At 48.2% G+C, this 17,685-nt stretch overlaps 7 protein-coding genes across 7 annotated transcripts; 4 read left to right on the top strand and 3 right to left on the bottom strand.

Annotated features, from left to right (window-relative positions):
- Positions 1 to 90: 90 nt before the first annotated feature.
- DFJ58DRAFT_777931 (fungal-specific transcription factor domain-containing protein) lies at positions 91 to 5,307 on the bottom strand. The gene is made up of 15 exons (XM_041389590.1): positions 4,723 to 5,307; positions 4,580 to 4,666; positions 4,027 to 4,159; positions 3,901 to 3,973; positions 3,580 to 3,719; positions 3,186 to 3,508; positions 2,801 to 3,077; positions 2,162 to 2,750; positions 1,963 to 2,101; positions 1,698 to 1,911; positions 1,616 to 1,645; positions 1,474 to 1,568; positions 1,327 to 1,419; positions 481 to 1,274; positions 91 to 449 (listed from the first exon to the last, which is right to left on the bottom strand). Exons 1-14 carry the CDS (start codon positions 5,201 to 5,203, stop codon positions 481 to 483), a joined length of 3,468 nt encoding a protein of 1,155 aa, XP_041245965.1. The 5' UTR covers positions 5,204 to 5,307; the 3' UTR covers positions 91 to 449.
- A 3,546-nt stretch (positions 5,308 to 8,853) lies between these two features.
- DFJ58DRAFT_657600 (DUF775-domain-containing protein) lies at positions 8,854 to 9,637 on the top strand (the record flags this gene model as incomplete). Its single annotated transcript, XM_041381989.1, has 3 exons — positions 8,854 to 8,983; positions 9,046 to 9,118; positions 9,178 to 9,637. The coding sequence occupies 3 exons, from the start codon at positions 8,854 to 8,856 to the stop codon at positions 9,635 to 9,637; spliced, it is 663 nt and encodes a 220-aa protein (XP_041245964.1).
- Positions 9,638 to 9,918: 281 nt separating this feature from the next.
- Positions 9,919 to 10,405, top strand: DFJ58DRAFT_912840 (uncharacterized protein; the record flags this gene model as incomplete). Its single annotated transcript, XM_041395293.1, has 2 exons — positions 9,919 to 10,270; positions 10,344 to 10,405. A coding segment is annotated over one exon (235 nt), but the record flags the coding sequence as incomplete, so codon positions are not given.
- Positions 10,406 to 10,908: 503 nt separating this feature from the next.
- On the top strand, positions 10,909 to 12,514 carry DFJ58DRAFT_905444 (uncharacterized protein). Its single transcript, XM_041394956.1, has 7 exons — positions 10,909 to 11,081; positions 11,134 to 11,148; positions 11,212 to 11,247; positions 11,302 to 11,982; positions 12,030 to 12,097; positions 12,282 to 12,317; positions 12,368 to 12,514. The coding sequence occupies exons 4-6, from the start codon at positions 11,316 to 11,318 to the stop codon at positions 12,303 to 12,305; spliced, it is 759 nt and encodes a 252-aa protein (XP_041245962.1). The 5' UTR covers positions 10,909 to 11,081; positions 11,134 to 11,148; positions 11,212 to 11,247; positions 11,302 to 11,315; the 3' UTR covers positions 12,306 to 12,317; positions 12,368 to 12,514.
- A 246-nt stretch (positions 12,515 to 12,760) lies between these two features.
- On the bottom strand, positions 12,761 to 14,142 carry DFJ58DRAFT_873425 (uncharacterized protein; the record flags this gene model as incomplete). Its single annotated transcript, XM_041394370.1, has 5 exons — positions 12,761 to 13,243; positions 13,290 to 13,414; positions 13,510 to 13,871; positions 13,925 to 13,965; positions 14,027 to 14,142. 5 exons carry the CDS (start codon positions 14,140 to 14,142, stop codon positions 13,009 to 13,011), a joined length of 879 nt encoding a protein of 292 aa, XP_041245961.1. The 3' UTR covers positions 12,761 to 13,008.
- Positions 14,143 to 14,392: 250 nt separating this feature from the next.
- DFJ58DRAFT_873421 (uncharacterized protein) lies at positions 14,393 to 16,140 on the top strand (the record flags this gene model as incomplete). The annotated part of the gene is made up of 10 exons (XM_041394369.1): positions 14,393 to 14,541; positions 14,593 to 14,663; positions 14,715 to 14,746; positions 14,792 to 15,006; positions 15,062 to 15,136; positions 15,188 to 15,246; positions 15,300 to 15,431; positions 15,481 to 15,560; positions 15,618 to 15,723; positions 15,779 to 16,140. 10 exons carry the CDS (start codon positions 14,393 to 14,395, stop codon positions 15,847 to 15,849), a joined length of 990 nt encoding a protein of 329 aa, XP_041245960.1. The 3' UTR covers positions 15,850 to 16,140.
- DFJ58DRAFT_657526 (uncharacterized protein) lies at positions 16,002 to 16,235 on the bottom strand (the record flags this gene model as incomplete). Its single annotated transcript, XM_041381986.1, has 2 exons — positions 16,002 to 16,140; positions 16,186 to 16,235. Coding segments are annotated over 2 exons (189 nt in total), but the record flags the coding sequence as incomplete, so codon positions are not given.
- Between the last annotated feature and the right edge of the window lie 1,450 nt (positions 16,236 to 17,685).

Raw genomic sequence — 17,685 nt, 5'->3', positions numbered from 1 at the left:
ATATCAGGCACCTGCGCTCAAGGCATATATATACTTCTCGTTATCTTCATTTATTGTACCAAAAGTCTCATCGCTACATGAGTTATGCATTGCTATCCAAATCATGTATTTTGGTACTGAAGGGTTTACAATACAATACAGGCTGTCGGCACAACATTTAGTGGTTCCGGAACAATCTCAAACAAAGCGCCTGAGGGAAGCAGGGATATAACACATAAAAAACATAAGAAATAAGGTCCTTTCGAAGCGAATTATACAGTCAGGTAAGCAGCAGGATACAACGGATACAACGAGGGAATAGCACTGCGGCGAAAAAGGAAACATTTTTGGGGTGTCTGATAGGATGTAATACATTAGATTGTGAGGGGAGAAGGTCTACTAGTGCTTCTTGTCCGCTCGGGTAGATGTGGTACAATCCACTTGATTAGATTAAGATGTAGGATGATTATCTGCGTAGGGTGTCAGGACACCGCCCCTTCCTCACGATGCAGAACACTTACTGTAAATACCGCCATACTGCCCGCTCATATACATGGGATCCTGTTGTTGCGGCGGCTGTTGTTGTGGATGAGACTGGCTATAAGCCACCCCCATCTGTGGGAATGACGTATAATCATTCCAAAATTGCGGATACCGCCCTATCCCAGGTTGATCACTGGTATATGTACCAGATCCGCTCCCATGCACAGCCAGCCGCGCTTGTCCTTGATGCGAAGTCGAGGACTGCAAGTTCCCCGCCCGACGGCCGTCGACCAAGCCTGTGCTATACATCTGCGGAAGCACAGACGTAGACAATGTGCCCGGGAACGAGAGATATGAAGATCCATCAGCGGTCCACGGGTAATACGATGGCTGGGAAGTTGAAGTTGAGATAGATGCCCCGGCAAAGTCAGTATGTCGCACAGCACCAGACTCCTGAGAGTGACCGACATCATGCGACGTTCCGCTAAACTGAGTCGATCGCCAGGTGTTGGCATATCCTTGTCCCGATCCTGGTACGTGAGGCGAGTCGCTTGAGGGTAGGGCCTGCAACTGCGAACGCTCGTATGCGTCCTCTGAGTCGATTGAATGCTCAGCTGTTCGCTTCTGGCGATCCCGGGAACTAAATGAAAGGCACGCTTGGCTAGAGTTCGAGGGATTTGCCATGACGTTTGAGCCCCGAAGAAGCTCGTTGGCACGTGCTGCGGAGGGCCAGACCATTTCCATGTCTTGTAGTGCATCCATGCACCTGAATAGACCTATCCGCGATTGAGGGTCATTCGGGAAGATGGACGCTGAACATAGGATGAGAATACGATCAGCAAAGAAAATCAAATCGTGACGTACAACTCGTGACATGCATAATACCCGCCGTAAAAATGTAGAAGCAGAGAAAAACGGGCGCGCGTTGCAGACAGTACTTTTCTCGATAAGATGAAACTAAATCCATCTCGCATCAGAAATTGCTTGCAAAGGGGTGCTAAAACAATTTACCGATAGATGAGATGTGGTTTGCAGCACCCACGCACAGCTCATAATGTTTCTTGCTCGTCGCACACGCTTCCGCATCATCCACACTATCCGATTTCCTGAAAAAGCATTAACATAAACAACGGAGAAATTTCGAGGCACTCACCCCTTATTTAGAAGGTACGCATTCCTTATGCTATATGCCCAGTCACTTCCAAGGAATAATAGACAAACAAGAGGGAACTCACAATGGACGATGCAATAGCAATGTCGTACACCAATATTGCATGTGCAATGTCAAAATATGGGGCGGAATGGTGGCGCCCTGCTTCATTTGTAAATGCTCAGGCAAGTCGAGGTACCACTTATTCAGCAGCTCCTCAAGTTGTACTGCCTCAGCGTGCCGAGAAGTCACGGGATGGACGGCATACATGGACTGTACGAGCTTGGAAAGGATAGTCGCTGAAACATGAACTCAGCTATGGCGCTGCATGGTCAAATGAAGCTACTCACAGAGAGTTGCAGAAGCATTAAAGCTAGATAGCACACGTCCCGTTATTGAACACCTCATCTCTGCACTAGGTGGATACCCATGTCCGCGGGAATCAGGTGGTGGCGACTCATGAGGAATCCACAACTCCATCTCCTCCGCCTAAGTTTTAAAAATAACATCAACACACCGGGTTATAATTGATATAACGTATTTCCGTACCTCATCCTCGCCCGGCAAGAGTGTATCGTAATCCCGCTCGAAGATCGCAAGCGGTCTTCCAATATACGTGCTCACATACCCATCGAGTACGACACATCCCCACCATATCCGCCGCCGTTCCTGTAACTCCCGGGCGCCGAACAGACGCCCGACGTCCGCACGGGCCCAGCCGTCGGCTGCGCGATGCATACCGAGATCCTGCGCCATACGTACCGCCATACCCGTGTATACCCAGGCTTGTGCCATGGCACCAATGCCAATCTCGCGATACCCGAGTAATATAAGAGCTTGCACGGTGCTTGGCAACGAAGATGCATAGGTGTTGTCAAGAAGTTTCTTAGCGACGTTAAAGTATTGATCACCTGCAGTCCACATCGGGACTGACTCTCGGGGCGACGATGCCGATGGGAGGGGAGGGGAGGACGGTGGGAAGGAGGAAGACTGTGAATAGCGTTCGGCAATGGAAAACATGCTGAGGAGTAAAAGCGGAGAAATATTACGGCGGGCACGGTGGAAAGGTGACGGAGATTTCGAACCCTGACCATCGGACGCAGGTGATGGTGTATCAGCTGCAGATGGATTCTGATGCCTGAAACGGATGTCAGTGGCAGTCGGAGGAAACTCGTGAGGTGACCTCACGCCTTGTAACCCTCCCAGAAAGCCTCCTTGTGTAAGACCGGGAACGCCGAATGTACATAAGTAAAATATATCTCCAATAAATGCTCCTGAACAGCCGGATCAGGCATGACGCTGCTCAGATCTCTATCCATGACAGATAAACCCATCAAAGGGCTGTTGGTTGTGATCGGGCTTGCGGCAGAATTCGTCAGCGCATCAATGCTGGGGATTACGGGCGACGTCGCATTTGTAGCAGATGGAGGGAGTGGTGGCCAGACACGGGCCTTGGGGGAAGCGCCTGTGACATGTGAGACATTCATGCAACATATCATCGAACAAACCGCTCACCATATTCCGCCTTCATTCCGAGCTTCCTCCTTCGCATTATACCCCAGCAGGTAAAGACCACTTGCCTTTCCGTGATACCGGACTTGTTCGTCTTCGTTCAAGGAGAGCTGGCCCACGGCATCCGCGACGTCGTCTTCGTCCTCAGAATCTGTACTGGCAGGTGCTTGTACTTGCGAGTGGTCGGAGGGATCCGGAGATGGTGAACAACCGAGTCGCCGGCGTTGACGTCGTCCATTATCGTCAAGTGAAAGAGATGGCGAGGTTCTAGATTGCGAAAGTTGGATGGTGCGCGGGTTGTTAAGGGAGATAGCACCAGATGTAGGCGGTGTGAGATTGCGATGAGAGCGATAGAGATGACGAAAGGAGAGATACAACGCGATCCTGCCATTCATTTGAAGGGCTGTACAAAAATATTTTCAACACTGTTGAACAACGGGAAGCATTAGACTTACTGTGTGGACTGTAAGTCAATACCACTACCCTCCGTTGCAGTGGCATTATTTGGGCGTGGTTTAGTGCTGCCACCTTTTCGTCCTTTGACGCCGTATGAGGAGGAATCAACACGATTGAGGATTTCACGAGCAAGAGCGTCCTGATTGGAAATTTATTAGTATGCGCGTCTAGTCAGAGATGTATTTTGTTGGCAACAAATGTAAGAATGAATGCATTGGGACAAGAAAAATAAATTTAGGGTAACTGAGGTACTTCGGAACATCAAAAGTACAAATGCATGCACAAAAAATTAGAACATCGAGTCCACGAAAAACACTAACCTGTCTTAGGGTGTACAACACATCCTCCAAACCTGCAGCGCCGCCTGGAGGTGGCCTATCTGCTTCGCCATACCTGCACAAGATTAGTGAGTAGTTTTTTTTTACAAGGTGATGATCCAGATGCACCTTTCGCCATGCTCTGCCTCGACAGCGAGGAGAACACCAAGTAGGGCCTCAGTTTGGTGTAGCCGAGCTTCGATGGCGTCAATGTACCCCTTAGGGGGACCGCGCTTGCGCGAGGGTCCGAGGAATGTACACGCTGCAGGTTGATAGACGTAATCAGATCAGAAAATGTCGAGAGCGAGCAATCGGATCATCGTAAGCATGAAGCGTAAAGTTGTTGATGCGAAAACAAAAAGTGGTGACAGCGGCGTATCATACGTCAAGGATCGTCAGAGTTCCAGAACACCAGTCACACGTGGCAGGGTGTCATTTTCAAAGGTGGTTGCGAAGGCCACAAAAGGGAATTCATGATGTATCGATGATTGAAGAGGGTAACGAAAGGTGACCGCATCAAGGCGAAGTCAAGTGGCGCCGCGTGAATAATGATATGGGTGGATTCCGAGGAGCAGTTGAGGAGCCGCGAAATTCCAGAAATGGGGAGAGGGGGGGATGAGAAGGAAGGAGCGAGAAACTATAGTCAGCAGGTTGTCAACCGTGTGGGATTAGGCAGACTTACGCGTCCCTAGCATGATGCAACTTTTACAGGCCTCGCCATCTCCTGCGCGCTCGCACTTGCATTTGCTTTTGCGACATTGATCGCAAGCTGACATATGATAAGGCATGGATTGGATAGATATTTGAGACGAATATGGACGATACCTTTGCTGCTCCTTCTCCTAACGACTCTATCTGAATAACCAGATGAAGTAGTGGGCGCGCCAGAGGAGCCTGGATGATCAGGTAACTCGTCGCCATCATCGTATTCGTCCGGGAATGATAATGAATTCAAGTCGAGAGTGGAATTTGCTGAACGTTTGCTAAGCCAGGCATCCTCCGGGTGTGCCATGGATCCGAAGCGGTAGTACGGACGGTCTGATAGTGTGTTCGATGTCGTTGTAAAATTATGATTAATTTGCGCACTACTATTAGGCGCTGACGCAGATGACGGAAAATGGAAGGAAAAGGTGTGGGGAGGTGAAGGTGAAAGATCAAGATAAGGCGAGGAGGATAGTTCCGATTTTACACTGGCAGAATGTGAACGTGCAGAGTTGGTACTGCCTGAACTATTTGGTGGATCAAGACCGTAATGTGGTGCCGGATGCGAGTCTAGTATATAGTACGCATTAGCTGGGATGGCCATCACAATAATATGAAAGAGGAAGGGTTTGAAAGAGGACAGACTTGAATCAAAGGCTCAGGACCCGTATTTCAAAGATTTTGCGATCTCTTCAATGCCAAGCCAACTGTGCGATCTACGACTCCGAGCTGTAACGACGCTCCGAGATTTCAACCCTTGATTTCAAGTCCTCGGAAGGAACGACCCTTGGAGAGTCCATCCCCGCTTTCTGAAGATCAAGTCATCACTCACCGATTAATCGCTGTTCCAATGTACGTTATTTTGCGAATGTCGTGGCGTCAGAAGCATTCAAGTTTCAAGTTGTTTGGATTTTCTAATCTTCTACCGTCAAGACACTTAGTAGGTAGTCAAGGTCACCTTTGTAAGTCTGCTCCTCTCAACATGCGAACTTAATGCTTATTACAGAGCAATCTAGCCTCACTTCCTCCCTCTTCCCACTCACTTGATCCATATGTCGAATACTAATACATTATTATTAGAGCAGCTTTATAACAATTCGGTACCATCCGCTTGAGCCCGAGGAGAATATTATTTTTCTCTTCTATCGCCTTCAAGGGCGTCTCCCAGTGGTTCGAATGTTCGGCGTACACTCACCGTTTTGTTAGATAACCTTTCACCAAGCAATTGGTACTACCGTCCTACCGGAGCTTTCGAACCTGTTCGAATTTCCGATACTCAGCAACAGCACATTGTCACCCGACAACACAGCAGACAATTTCTTTTGGAGAAGTCAACCATTACCGACTAGCACGGTACGTTTTCATACGACTATCTTGTTAAGGAAATCCCCTCTAGTTTGCCTATGCCCTATGTCCGTGCCACCAAATCAATTTTTGGCGTCCAACGGCTTCCGAATCCGAGGACCCGTAATCCTCGCACTTGAAGCCCTTGTGTCATTCCGAGGATATTTATTCGTTCTAGCTCGGAAAAATTCACTGTCACGAGATTATTTTCAACGAGCTCCATGCTTTTTTCGTCCTTTGACATATCCGTGTCTGGGTCTAATTCTTATTTTTGACAGCTTTCGACCTCTTTCGACTCTCCAGTCTATTGAGGACATCAAATCCACTTGGACGACTCAGATCAGAGACCCACATGCAAAAGCTTCCGGGTGAGAAGTCTTCCCCACGTGAGCCGTCTCCGTGAGGTAGATTCAAGTAGATTCCTATCAGACTGCTGTAGATCGCTGTCTTCCTACCTATCATTATTTCGTAATTTCCAGTCTGGCGGCCGGTACCGTCCAACGCCTCTCTCCAGGCACACCAATTTGATTTTATCAGTTCTCCGTCTTCGGTCGGCCACGTGGTTATTTCCGTGATCGACCCGTTTCCTCCCCATCAGTCTCCATCCAGCAACCAATCTCGTCGTTGCAAGACTGTGATAGCCCAGCTGCAACGGGCTGCGGACCATGTATGTATGTATTAGACACATATCATTCACGCCTAGCCATATGTGACATTTTTCAAGCTATCCTTTAAAGTACAATCAAAGCAAACACAACACATGACGGTTTCGTACGTACATTCAATTAAAACTAGCTCCGAGTCGAAGATTGCAAATCTAAAGTTCAAGACGACCAGGGACGTTAATTCTTCGATTTCCCTGTTCCTGTTCCCAATCTCAGCTCGAGATTCATTCCGTTGGTTATCCCGAAAGACGCACCTCTGGTTGCACATGCGCAGCGGAAGACTATACCTGTAAGTGCCATACGCACAGATCATCCATCATCGATCACCGCCGTGAATGAAATCTAGTAAAGCGTTCGGTGTTTCCTTATAATCTTTTAATTGGCAACTCCCTGTTTGCCGTCGTAACATCTAGGAGTCGAATTTGAATTGCCCATGCATTATCGTTATTGTTTAGGTGCCGGATAGCGCACGAGTTCTGGCTCGTTCGTTTTATTGTCACCTGCAATGTCCGTGCTATCAATATATCGTTTTATCGCGCTTGGAAACGAACGTCAGGGGCTAGCTGGACTATGTAGCATAAAGTCAGTCCGCCGTCGAGTAATACCGTACCACCCATGCAGTCAAATTTTAGAGTCGTGCTCTAAGAGATGAATCAGGCAAGCGCCAACAACGCTAGTATAATGATGTTTGCAAATCTCGCCTTAACCGGATTGCAGGTCTACATCCACTTGTAGCCACTTCGCACGCTCTCACATGGCACATCAGTGCCACCAAGGGAACCACGTGGAAAGAAGAGGAAAACACAGATCATGATGAAGATACGTACTTGTCGATTGAGATGAAGTTCTGTCGGCTAGAGGTCTGACCCTAGTCATGTGGGGTGTGCGGACAATCATGTCCAAGACAAATTACACACAGAGCAGGCGGACGAATGCGGCCTCATTACCCGTCACCCCCCCTACATCCGAAAGGATCCCTCCCGCGAAAAGCGATGAGCAAGTATGGTATGGACAACACGGGAAAGTGGGACTTGGGGCTAAATCCGCGGGCCGGTTGCTGTTACCGTTGGTACGATGGTTCGCGGTATCTCTCTTGGTGACCTTGATTCTGCCAATCTCGTGACGTCATGCAGCAGTGTCATAGTTCTGATATAGAGGCTGAAACAAGGTCCTGCGGAGTGGGGCAGTCGTACGATAATCGGTCAAACGTGTGAATGCCCGCGAACTTTACAGGCCATTCCGCAAACCACGCATGATTGGAAACGTAAATCATTCCCGCGAACCACGCATGATTAGACATGGAAACCACTAGACTCGTCTGATCGAAGGGATAGGTAATTAGATCTCGGTCCATTCCGGTTGTAGACCAGTTCCTGAACATTCTCGTAGTAGGGCAAGCGATATCCGGACGCTTGGGTTAGGGAACTACAATGAAGCTTGCATAATTCATAGCTAGTGCACTTTTTGCTGAACCGGGAGTTGGGCTGAGGAGATACATATGTATCAGCGGCACCATGTCGTGTTTGCATCCGTAGCTCAGTAAGTAGTGTATATGCACAACCTCATAAGCGACTCACCCAATTCAGCCAACGTAAAAACTTGCTGCAACCTTCTTGGTAACTCGAGCTTCAAGGGTGACATTGACAATCATGGCACACCAGTTCGACCGCGGGAACCAATTCCCGTCGTACCATAGGTATGAACTCGCAAAATTTTCACGGAACCCCCGAGGTCCAGAACGAAAGCACCGCGTCAGCGCTGTGTGGTAGGTGAAAGCGACATTACCGGAGTATGCACAGCACAGATAAGGTCCTGATCATGGCTAGATCTGTATATAACGAAGCGCCTAGGCTTGCGTTGACCTTGGTTTGATCTTTTGATCGAAAAGCTATGATCACGAAAAGTGGGCGTCATACGATGCTGGGCTCACTGCTTGGGTAGACCAGTTTCTGATCACATAGAATCTACGAGACGGTGAGCGGATCCCGGTGACCGTTGTTGTTCAAGTTTTCAAACCGATGGAAAATGAAAGAATGGAGTAGAGGCTAGTGGAACAACCAGGAAACTTCCAGTTGAACGTGACGTTCAAGTTGGACCGGTGTTGGGTCACGGGTCTGTCCACATTTCATCATCGTCCATGGCGCAAAACTCAGAACTGGAACTTTCAACCAACCGACTACGGTCGACTGCGCCTACACAATCGTTCTGCTAATCTGAAGCTCATCCCTCTAATAAGTTAACCATCATGTTCGGGTGTTGCGTTGCTGGTCGTCTCCTGCAAACCAATCTGCAGCAGGTGGATGAGACACATGCACTCTTTGAGATCCCAGCTGCTGAGAAAGTCAATCATGTGTGCGTGTTTTTGCTTGGTACAGGTCAGTCTTTCATACTCCATCCATCCTTTAAATGACTTATCTCATACTGGTCTATAACGTAGTTCCATTCCCTGATGGATTTGGTGCAACCGTCCACTTTTTCTGGCCTGGAAAAGGTTCACAAGTACTTGGCATGTGCGTTTACCTTTCATTAACGGAATGCAAAGATCATAAACCTTACCCGCGAATCTCAGGCTCTCGAACGATAAACCATCAGCCATATTCCGCCTTCGGTCCGTCTTCTCTTCCACATCAGCACCCCCATCAGGGATATCAACTCCTTCTGCGTTCGCATCAGCAACTTCGTCTTCTGCATCCGGTCAAGTCACCGCTATACTTGGACTTGCACTAGAACCTCTTGAAGCGATAGCCGCACAACTTGCTTCTCTCCCCCAAGCACAACCCCAGAACGCTATGAATATCACCCCCACCCCAACACCAACGTCATCACTGACATCAATAGCCAAACCTGCAGATCCATCGGTGCTTGCGGAGAAAATAGCCAGGCACCTGTTTAACTATATAGCGGGTTTCGTGCCAGCAGGAACCAATGTAGGTCCGGAAAGTACCGTTTCAATGGGTGTCATTGCTCGATGGTACGAAAGCTTTATTGGGAAGGTGAGGGCAGGCGGTTGTCGGGTTTTTGGAACGTAATGAATAGCTTCAGTCGGGAAAGGGTATCTGACTTTCGATCGATTATGATGAACTTGATTTTCCTTTTCATTCGTGAGAGGTTCAGGCGGCTGCCACTAACTAACTTTGAATCTAGTATCTGGTTATCTGGGAAACATCAATCTGTGAGCCTGTGGTGTGGCGCAGTCGGCGATCACCGGCCACGAACCAACAGCATGCATGGGAGGTTCATAAACCTGAACTTTGTTTACTGTGGTGTCATGATGAATAATTCATCGTATTGTTCGGGTTGTGGTTCATAGTACCTCATACGGTAACTCACTTCTTTGGTCAGGGGCACTCAGCTGCTTCAGAATTATTTGTCAGGCCATTTGTCCTGAGTCGAATAAGGCAGCGATTGTAAATGGAGTTGTTTCAGGATCAAGCTACCATATCCAGGTCAGCAGCCGACTAACTCTTTCGCGCAATGGACTGGAACAGCTAGAGTTCACCGCTTCCGCGGCCTTTCGCGTCGACTATGGGCTTGCAAACACGTGAAGCTCACCGTCAGATAATGAAAACGAGGTTCGTAGTACGGTACTGATCATTGTAACAATGGTGCCTATTTGCAAGAAGCTTATATTCCTGTTGGTCCATCACTCCGTCACGAAGCTGGTGCGTATGATGCAGCCCTTTCTCCGCCGGTGGAAAGCTGACGGGTTTGTTATATTTTTATTTTTATTTTCAGTTATTATCCACGAGGGCAACATCCTATGTCAGACAGTAAGTGCATATGTAGGTTACCTAGCGATGTATGTATTTTATTGCTTATGTCAAAGCTGACGTGCTGACGGATTGCAATGGCTGCAATGCGCACATGTAGAAATCTACGCTATCCTAAAAAGTTTGCCTCGATGACCTCTTGTTTAATGTGAGTGTACACATACCAATCCACTCTATAACTGAAAATGGCACTCAGAATCGCGATGAATTTAATGCATCGTTCCGTGACCATTCAGTAATACAGCCTTCTAGAGAGCATGTTAATCTCTTCCACTCGTGACGTGCTCGACAACCTTTTCAATGCTCATCAGGTTGATATTCTACCACTAAGCTGATGTTACGGGACCTGCACAGCTTGGAGGACGCTTATAAACCACGGCCAACGAGAGCGTTTTGACAACGCAACTTGGACAGGTTCATGCGGTCCACCGCCATCGTTGTAATCGCCATATAGCACACACGTGACCTGCCGTATGGCAGCATTCCTCCGAGGGAGGCAGACCTCGGTCCTTCCCCCTCTACACTACAAGCAACTACGTAACGTACAGTCTCTCTTTTGACTAATCACTCGTTAATTTTTACTATCACCTACTGCGCACACGTACAATAGCATGCTTACACTTTACATAACCGCTTACAACGCTAGCATATAGTAGTCCGTACCCGCGGTGTTGCAACCTCAGTTTTTTCCACTCTGACCGAGGTGAGATCCTTACCTTCATTATCATGCTCGATCCTTACTCACGTCTCTGTAGTTTATTGTGTTTCTCTTGCAGGTACTTACTTCGATGTCAGAGTCTTCCATTCAGACTGAATCTTTCGTGGTTTGTCTCTCGCAGCTTCCGACGGCCGTTCTCCGTATTATCCTGGTGCGTCCAAGTCGCTAGCTACGATGTGACAATTTAATGACACTAGCGAGCTAGCTCACGAATTACCAATGGCAACTTGTGCCTCTACCCCATTTGACCATGCTCAAGCAGACGTTATCTTACGAACGGCTGATGGAGTTGAGTTCCGAGTCTTCAAGCTCTTCCTCTCCCTTGCCTCTCCATTCTTCGAAACATTGTTTAGCCTCCCTCAAGCACCTGATGGGGCTACCGATCAAGAGATGAAGGATGGCCTAGCAGTCATCGCCGTGTCTGAGGACAGCAAAACACTAGATTCCTTTCTCAGGTTTTGCTATCCATCGACGCTGGCAGATGATCCTTCCCTCGAGAACCTGACGGATGTCCTGTCTATGCTCGCAGCTGCGAGGAAGTATTCGCTAGACCTGATCGAGAAAAAAGTGTGTCAGGCTCTGGCGAATCCGAAGGTTCTCGAGACGGAGCCCATTCGCTGCTTTGCAGTTGCCTGTAACGCACGGCTCACGCATGAAACAATCACCGCTGCCAGATACACCTTACGTCAGCCCTTGATTCCGGCACAGTTCTCAGAGATCGGGCTTATCACCGCTTCCGAACTTCTTGCCCTGCTAACATACCATAAAAATTGCAGTATCGCCGTACAACCTTTAATGAAGGACTTGAAATGGTTGAAAGATCATTATACCAATCGCAAAAAATGCACTTGGCTATTTGGCCCATATGACAACGACTCCTGTCGCTGTGAACGGCCTGCCGACAACAGGTTTTGCTCTGGGATACCTACACAGTTAAATGGTGGGCGGCATATATGCGGGAGTTATCCGAGTTGTTGATGAATAGACCGTCTGGCGAGACTGTGAGGACAGCAGCGGACAGGACAATCCAGACGGTTAGAAGCGCAAGCTGTGCCGCTTGCTCTAACTCCGTGAAGGGGAACATGACAGAGCTAAGTAACTTGCTTGCTCTGAAAGTCGATGAGGCGGTCGCCACGGTATGTAGCTTGCTCTATATCAGAGACAAACCCTGAGACTTTTCAATAGATCAAGCTGGAGATGGACTTTTGACCGGCCTCATCAGTAAGGTAATGCACAGTATATGACAAAACACTTTCTGAATTCTGCATCAGGCAGTTGACGTCCATGAATTTATGTACCCAAGAGCCCCAGTACTGTGTTCACGATGACTTTTCGGGATCTCACAGAAAGAGTTAGATATGTTGTCCTCGATAGAATTGTACCCATGTATCAACGGCCAAGACTCATGTGTGCACGACGATATATAATTGAAGCAGTTCATCAGGGGGGTATTGAAACTTTTCAGAGCGCTCCTAAGTTTCTCGTGCACAGAACTAAGTTTGCATCATCTTCTTTGTGCTTGTCGACCTGGTAGTCCCAAGTCAACTTACCTGGTCGAATGGCGGTCAGACTCCAGTCAACTTCAAGCTCCAGGAATGATGAATACAGTTGCAACTGATCCGTGTCACATACAGTAATGAAAATATTGATGTTATTCTATCCGCCACATCGTCCGTATCAGATAACAATAATCAGATCTCTGGTATCACAGGTGGAATAGCACCTGAAACTCGCCCAGCACGCTCAAGGGCTCCGTCCTGTAGCTCATACGCGGGCCGATAACGCGGTGGGAGGCTGACACCATTGGCACTCCTGTTATTAACCTCGGCGTGGCATTGAGTATTTGGATCGCTAGCCAGGACCTTGAAAGGTCCTAGTGTTTCGGTAGAGCTCCTAAGTGACTCTGACTTCCTCAAATCAAGACAGGGTCGGCAAAGCATGTCTGATCGGGGTTATTGGCAATGATCGTAAAAGGACCAAAGCCATTCATAAACGACTTCGGTGGAGTTGGTTCAATAAAACACATGGCATTTGGATTGTTCACCACAGTTGTAAGTGAAGAAGGAAGAGTGTTGGACGAATCAGAATCCGTTACAAGTAGGGCTGGATTTGGGAATGTATTATATGTGGATCCCAGAGACGTGTAACTGCGCGGGCGTCAATCGAGGTTTGCGATATAAAAATGATACTCACCCTTCGTCGTACAATGTGCAGTACGGAACATTGAGTTTCCTTAGGAATGTCCAGACATCTGAGTATGCCCAATTGATGATTGGGTTTATTCGTTCGAAGGCGGGCCATCCCGGATCCGTTACATTCTGTGTGATAGCGTTGCTACTCAAGTCATGAGTAATTGTATCGCGCAATAACAATGACGCTCACTTCCATGGGGGTCCGTTCGTCGGGTGCCCACCAAAATCGCTTGAACATCTGGGAAACGTGATTTGTACAACTCCAGGGCTCGCCGCATCCCTTCGCCACCCCTAGCAGCTCCTACAGGCCGAGTCTGGAGGCTATGTCCTATGTAGTCATTGCTCCCCTTGAGCGATGTCGGGGTCGACACACCGGGCGTCACACTTTCTACAGGCAACTGAATGTCCGAGGATAGGTTGCATGTGAAAAGATCGAGGTGGTAGTCTTGCGTAGCTATCTTGATAAATTCCTCCAGTACAAGGAATGGTGATGGGTCTGGAATGTATAATGCGAATATAGGCTTATGCGTGGATAACACCTTTCTGGTGAGAACCGCAGCATACAGATGGAGTAGGACGGTGCCTACGGAACGAAGGCGTCAGTAGATGCACATCTCAGGGGTCCTGTCGACGCACAATCCTTCCCGCCGTTGAAACTCAGAGATACATGGTCTTGCCTACGAAGTAAAATATCAGTGTGATGAATCGTGCATGAGCAAAGAAAACACTGCCGCTCACCCATATTGATCCAGACACTGCTCAATGACCTGCAAGGCCTCTCTTACAATGGGTGCTATGGGTTCATCTGACTCTGCAAGATTGTAAACGTCGCTCGCTATCTTCTTGTAGTCCATATCGCTCCGAATGACACGGATGAGGATGCAAAGGGGGAAACCCGACGATGATCCGACGTGGAGTATCTAAAGAAGATGTTACAAGTAAATACGGCTGAGATCTTTCATACAGCAACGTGTGGGTACACTTGAGAGAGCTATTGTGGGAACACACAGCTCGGTAATCTTCGACCAATACCATTATCTGATCAATCTCACATAAATACCGTTCCTCTCATAGCACTGCGTAGTTCTTTTAGAGTCAACCACGATGGCAGCCGTAGTACTTGTCACTGGGGGCACCGGACTTGTCGGGAAAGCTATCGAATACGTTATCGAGCACGAACCAGAGGGCTCGCGCTTCGGAAAGCGGCCAGGAGAGAAATGGATCTTTGCTGGCTCTCGTGAGGCCGATCTAAGGTACCGTCATATGATTATTGTCCTGATAACAAGCATCACTATGTAGTGCAGAGACCCAGAAGAAACACAGAAGTTATTTGAGAAGTACCAACCCACTCATGTCATCCATCTGGCTGCCCTTGGTACGCTTGAGTTCGGGTCAGAATGAGCCCATCTGATCTGCATTTCTATAGTTGGTGGCCTCTTCGCGAACAGGGAGCGAAAGGTTAGGACAAATATCCTCTGTCGTGTGCGATCTGACCCCTTGCAGATGACTTTCCTCCGCGACAACATGCTGATCAATGACAATGTTCTCCACACTGCTCACATCAAAGGGACAAAGAAGGTCCTCTCTTGTCTTTCGACGTGTGTCTTCCCGGACAAAGTCGAGTACCCACTCACAGAGGAGAAGGTTCACCTTGGACCACCACATCCGAGTAACTTCGGATATGCACATGCGAAGAGAATGGTAGATGTCCAGAACCAGTATGTCACCATTCCTCTTGGGTATCTTTGACTGCGGTTCATATACACTACGTAGTGCTTACAAGGAGGAATTCGGCTGCAACTTCACATCTGCCATCCCGACCAATGTGTTTGGACCGCATGATAACTTGTACGCTTAACCACCGCAAAGGTCATTACGTCTTGACTGATCCCTCCAAAGTGATCTGAAACATGCGCATGTGATGCCCGCGCTGATTCACAAATGCTACCTATCACAAAGTCCATTTCCTCTCGTCTCAAACGTTCTGCACACTGACACACTTATAATGCAGAGAACAATACACCACTCAAAGTTATGGGCGACGGCTCGCCCCTTCGTCAATTCATCTACTCCCGTGATCTGGCCAAGCTATTTATATGGCAAATGCGCGAGTACGAATCTGTCGAACCTGTTATCCTTTCAGGTAAGCTTTCGTATATCTACTGATATAAAATTCACTGATGAGCTCTCAGTGGACGAGAATGACGAAATTAGCATTCGCGATCTTGCGAATTCCATCGTCAAAGTCATGAACCACCCTGACAAGCCCGAGGTACGTTCCTTTGTACTGTTCACGAAGTACCTGAGCATGGATGTTCTCGTCATGAAGTTCGAGAACGAAGTTAATGACAACGGCCAAGACCGCAAACCCGCGTCGAATGCAAAGCTCATGAGCCTGATTGGCCCCGACTTCAAGTTCACGCCATTCGAACAAGGTTTTTTGTCCTCGTTTACTCATTTCAGTCCCTGAGCATTGACTGTGTTGTGCAGCTCTTCAGGAGACAGTGGCGTGGTTCCTTCAGAACTATGCCAACGCGAGGACTGGACAATCTCATGCTTAGACAGGTTGGGGGAAATGGACGATCCTTCGATGTTGTAGAATTACAGTTGCGTTTCACTATTTGCCTGCTTTGCATTCCTTTCCTGTATATGCAAAAGTACTTACCACTGCTGACCGAGGAGTGACAGTTGTACCTTAGATATATCAGTCGGACTATACATAAGGATGTTGATCAGTAGTGGAGGAATTTCTGGTGATGCTTGCCCCAGTATTCTCGATCTCATCAACCGTCAACTCCTGAACGTTGGCTGTATCAAGATACTCTCTCGTCCTACGCGCCTTGCTCGAAATACTGATAGATATTGAGCGAGTCTCCGCAACACAGTACTATCAAAACGAACAAAACTTACAAAAACTATGCTGCTGCAACCACTTGTTGAGCACCTGAATCGACTGACACAGGCTGTCCTCGAGTCGGACTCAAGGCGTGCCCACATTTTGCTTGATGACGGAATTCAGGGGCCTTCATATATATAGGTCAGTACCACCATAAGAGGTCATCATAATGTATCTATTCACCATGATTACAGACACATGTAAGGACTTCCATACTTTCTGGGGGGTTGTTAAAAGTAATACTGACATGGCCAAGATTCCGCTCACCTGAACAACCGAAAGCGGAAACGCAGCACCCTCCAAGTTCATGGGAAAGTTGAAAAATCGACACGCCAATGGACGTTGACAGTCCTTCCCCTAACCCTCCACATGATCCCCCTCCTTCAGCCAGCCCACGTGGCGGCCGGGCCGGTGCAAAAGGTTCATGCCGATGTGATCGATCCAAGCCCGCTTCCTCCACAGCGACCCCTGCAGCATGTTTTGACTGTGTGGCCGTGCTAGAGTCGATTGAACTTAGTGGTAACGAAGAGAGCGGAGCGCGACGTGCCGTAGGTCTTGATGGCGTTGCCCAGACTATCTTCGGTGAAACTGTTTGACGATGGTAGTTGTTTTTTTGCATCTTGCTGGAAGAACGCTGTGCCAAATGTAATCCAGGGGAATTAGTTGCCGTCGTTGTGAGTGAGTGCGGATATAGCCTGTCCGCGGAAACAAGGCTAAGGGCTCCAGGAGATTTGTGCAAGACCATGCAGTGGTAGTACTTGTTTATCCCTGCAGGGAGAGCCGTATCTATCAATTCCAAATGTACGTTCCCTCGGCCTTGAGTGGAGTTTGATGTCACCGGGTGCTTTTTTAACACGGGGGTCGGAGCCTCGGAGGTAGAATTTCCGATTGCTAGTCAGTTGAGAGAACTAAATTACTGTGTCGCTGAGTACATAGATAGGACAGGAAGATGTGATAAATCAAAAGGTTAGAGGGGGAAAGAGTAATTCCATCAAAATACAGGGACGCTGGCTCGTATACAAAATAGTACCAGAATGCGAATCGAGACCACACACCAATTTGAACGAAAACAGATGCACATCCTTCTTGACGATGTGAGTACCGAGGCTGCCTTCGTACAACCTACGAGGTCGTGTTCAAAGATGATCAATCTTCCGACAAGTTCTCACAAGGGGTGTTACAACATTATCGTCATCGACCACCCGCGGAGTGCCAGTGACTCTATTGAACCCCGAGGACTGCAGACCAGCTGCGAGGTTGACTTCATCGGGAGTTTGCTGAGGGCCGACGACGGTAATAAGTATTGTTCTCCGTGATATGAAGTGGCATAAGAGGTTTATCCCTAACGGCGAAAGTTGTATTAATGGCATGGCGAGCGACTTCCACCCACATGTTGCGCCACAAAGTTCCACATATGTGCGCCTGCGTGGCTTCATCGATCATCTCCGGATAGAGTGGTGCACCTGCACCTAGTATACCTTATCCGGTCGTCACAAAAGAC

This window comes from Suillus subalutaceus (genome assembly GCF_016647625.1).
Source record: "Suillus subalutaceus strain FC151 chromosome Unknown DFJ58scaffold_30, whole genome shotgun sequence".
Lineage (NCBI taxonomy): Eukaryota > Fungi > Basidiomycota > Agaricomycetes > Boletales > Suillaceae > Suillus > Suillus subalutaceus.
Note: the sequence above shows the minus strand (reverse complement) of the source record. Positions and strands in the feature narration are given on the sequence as shown.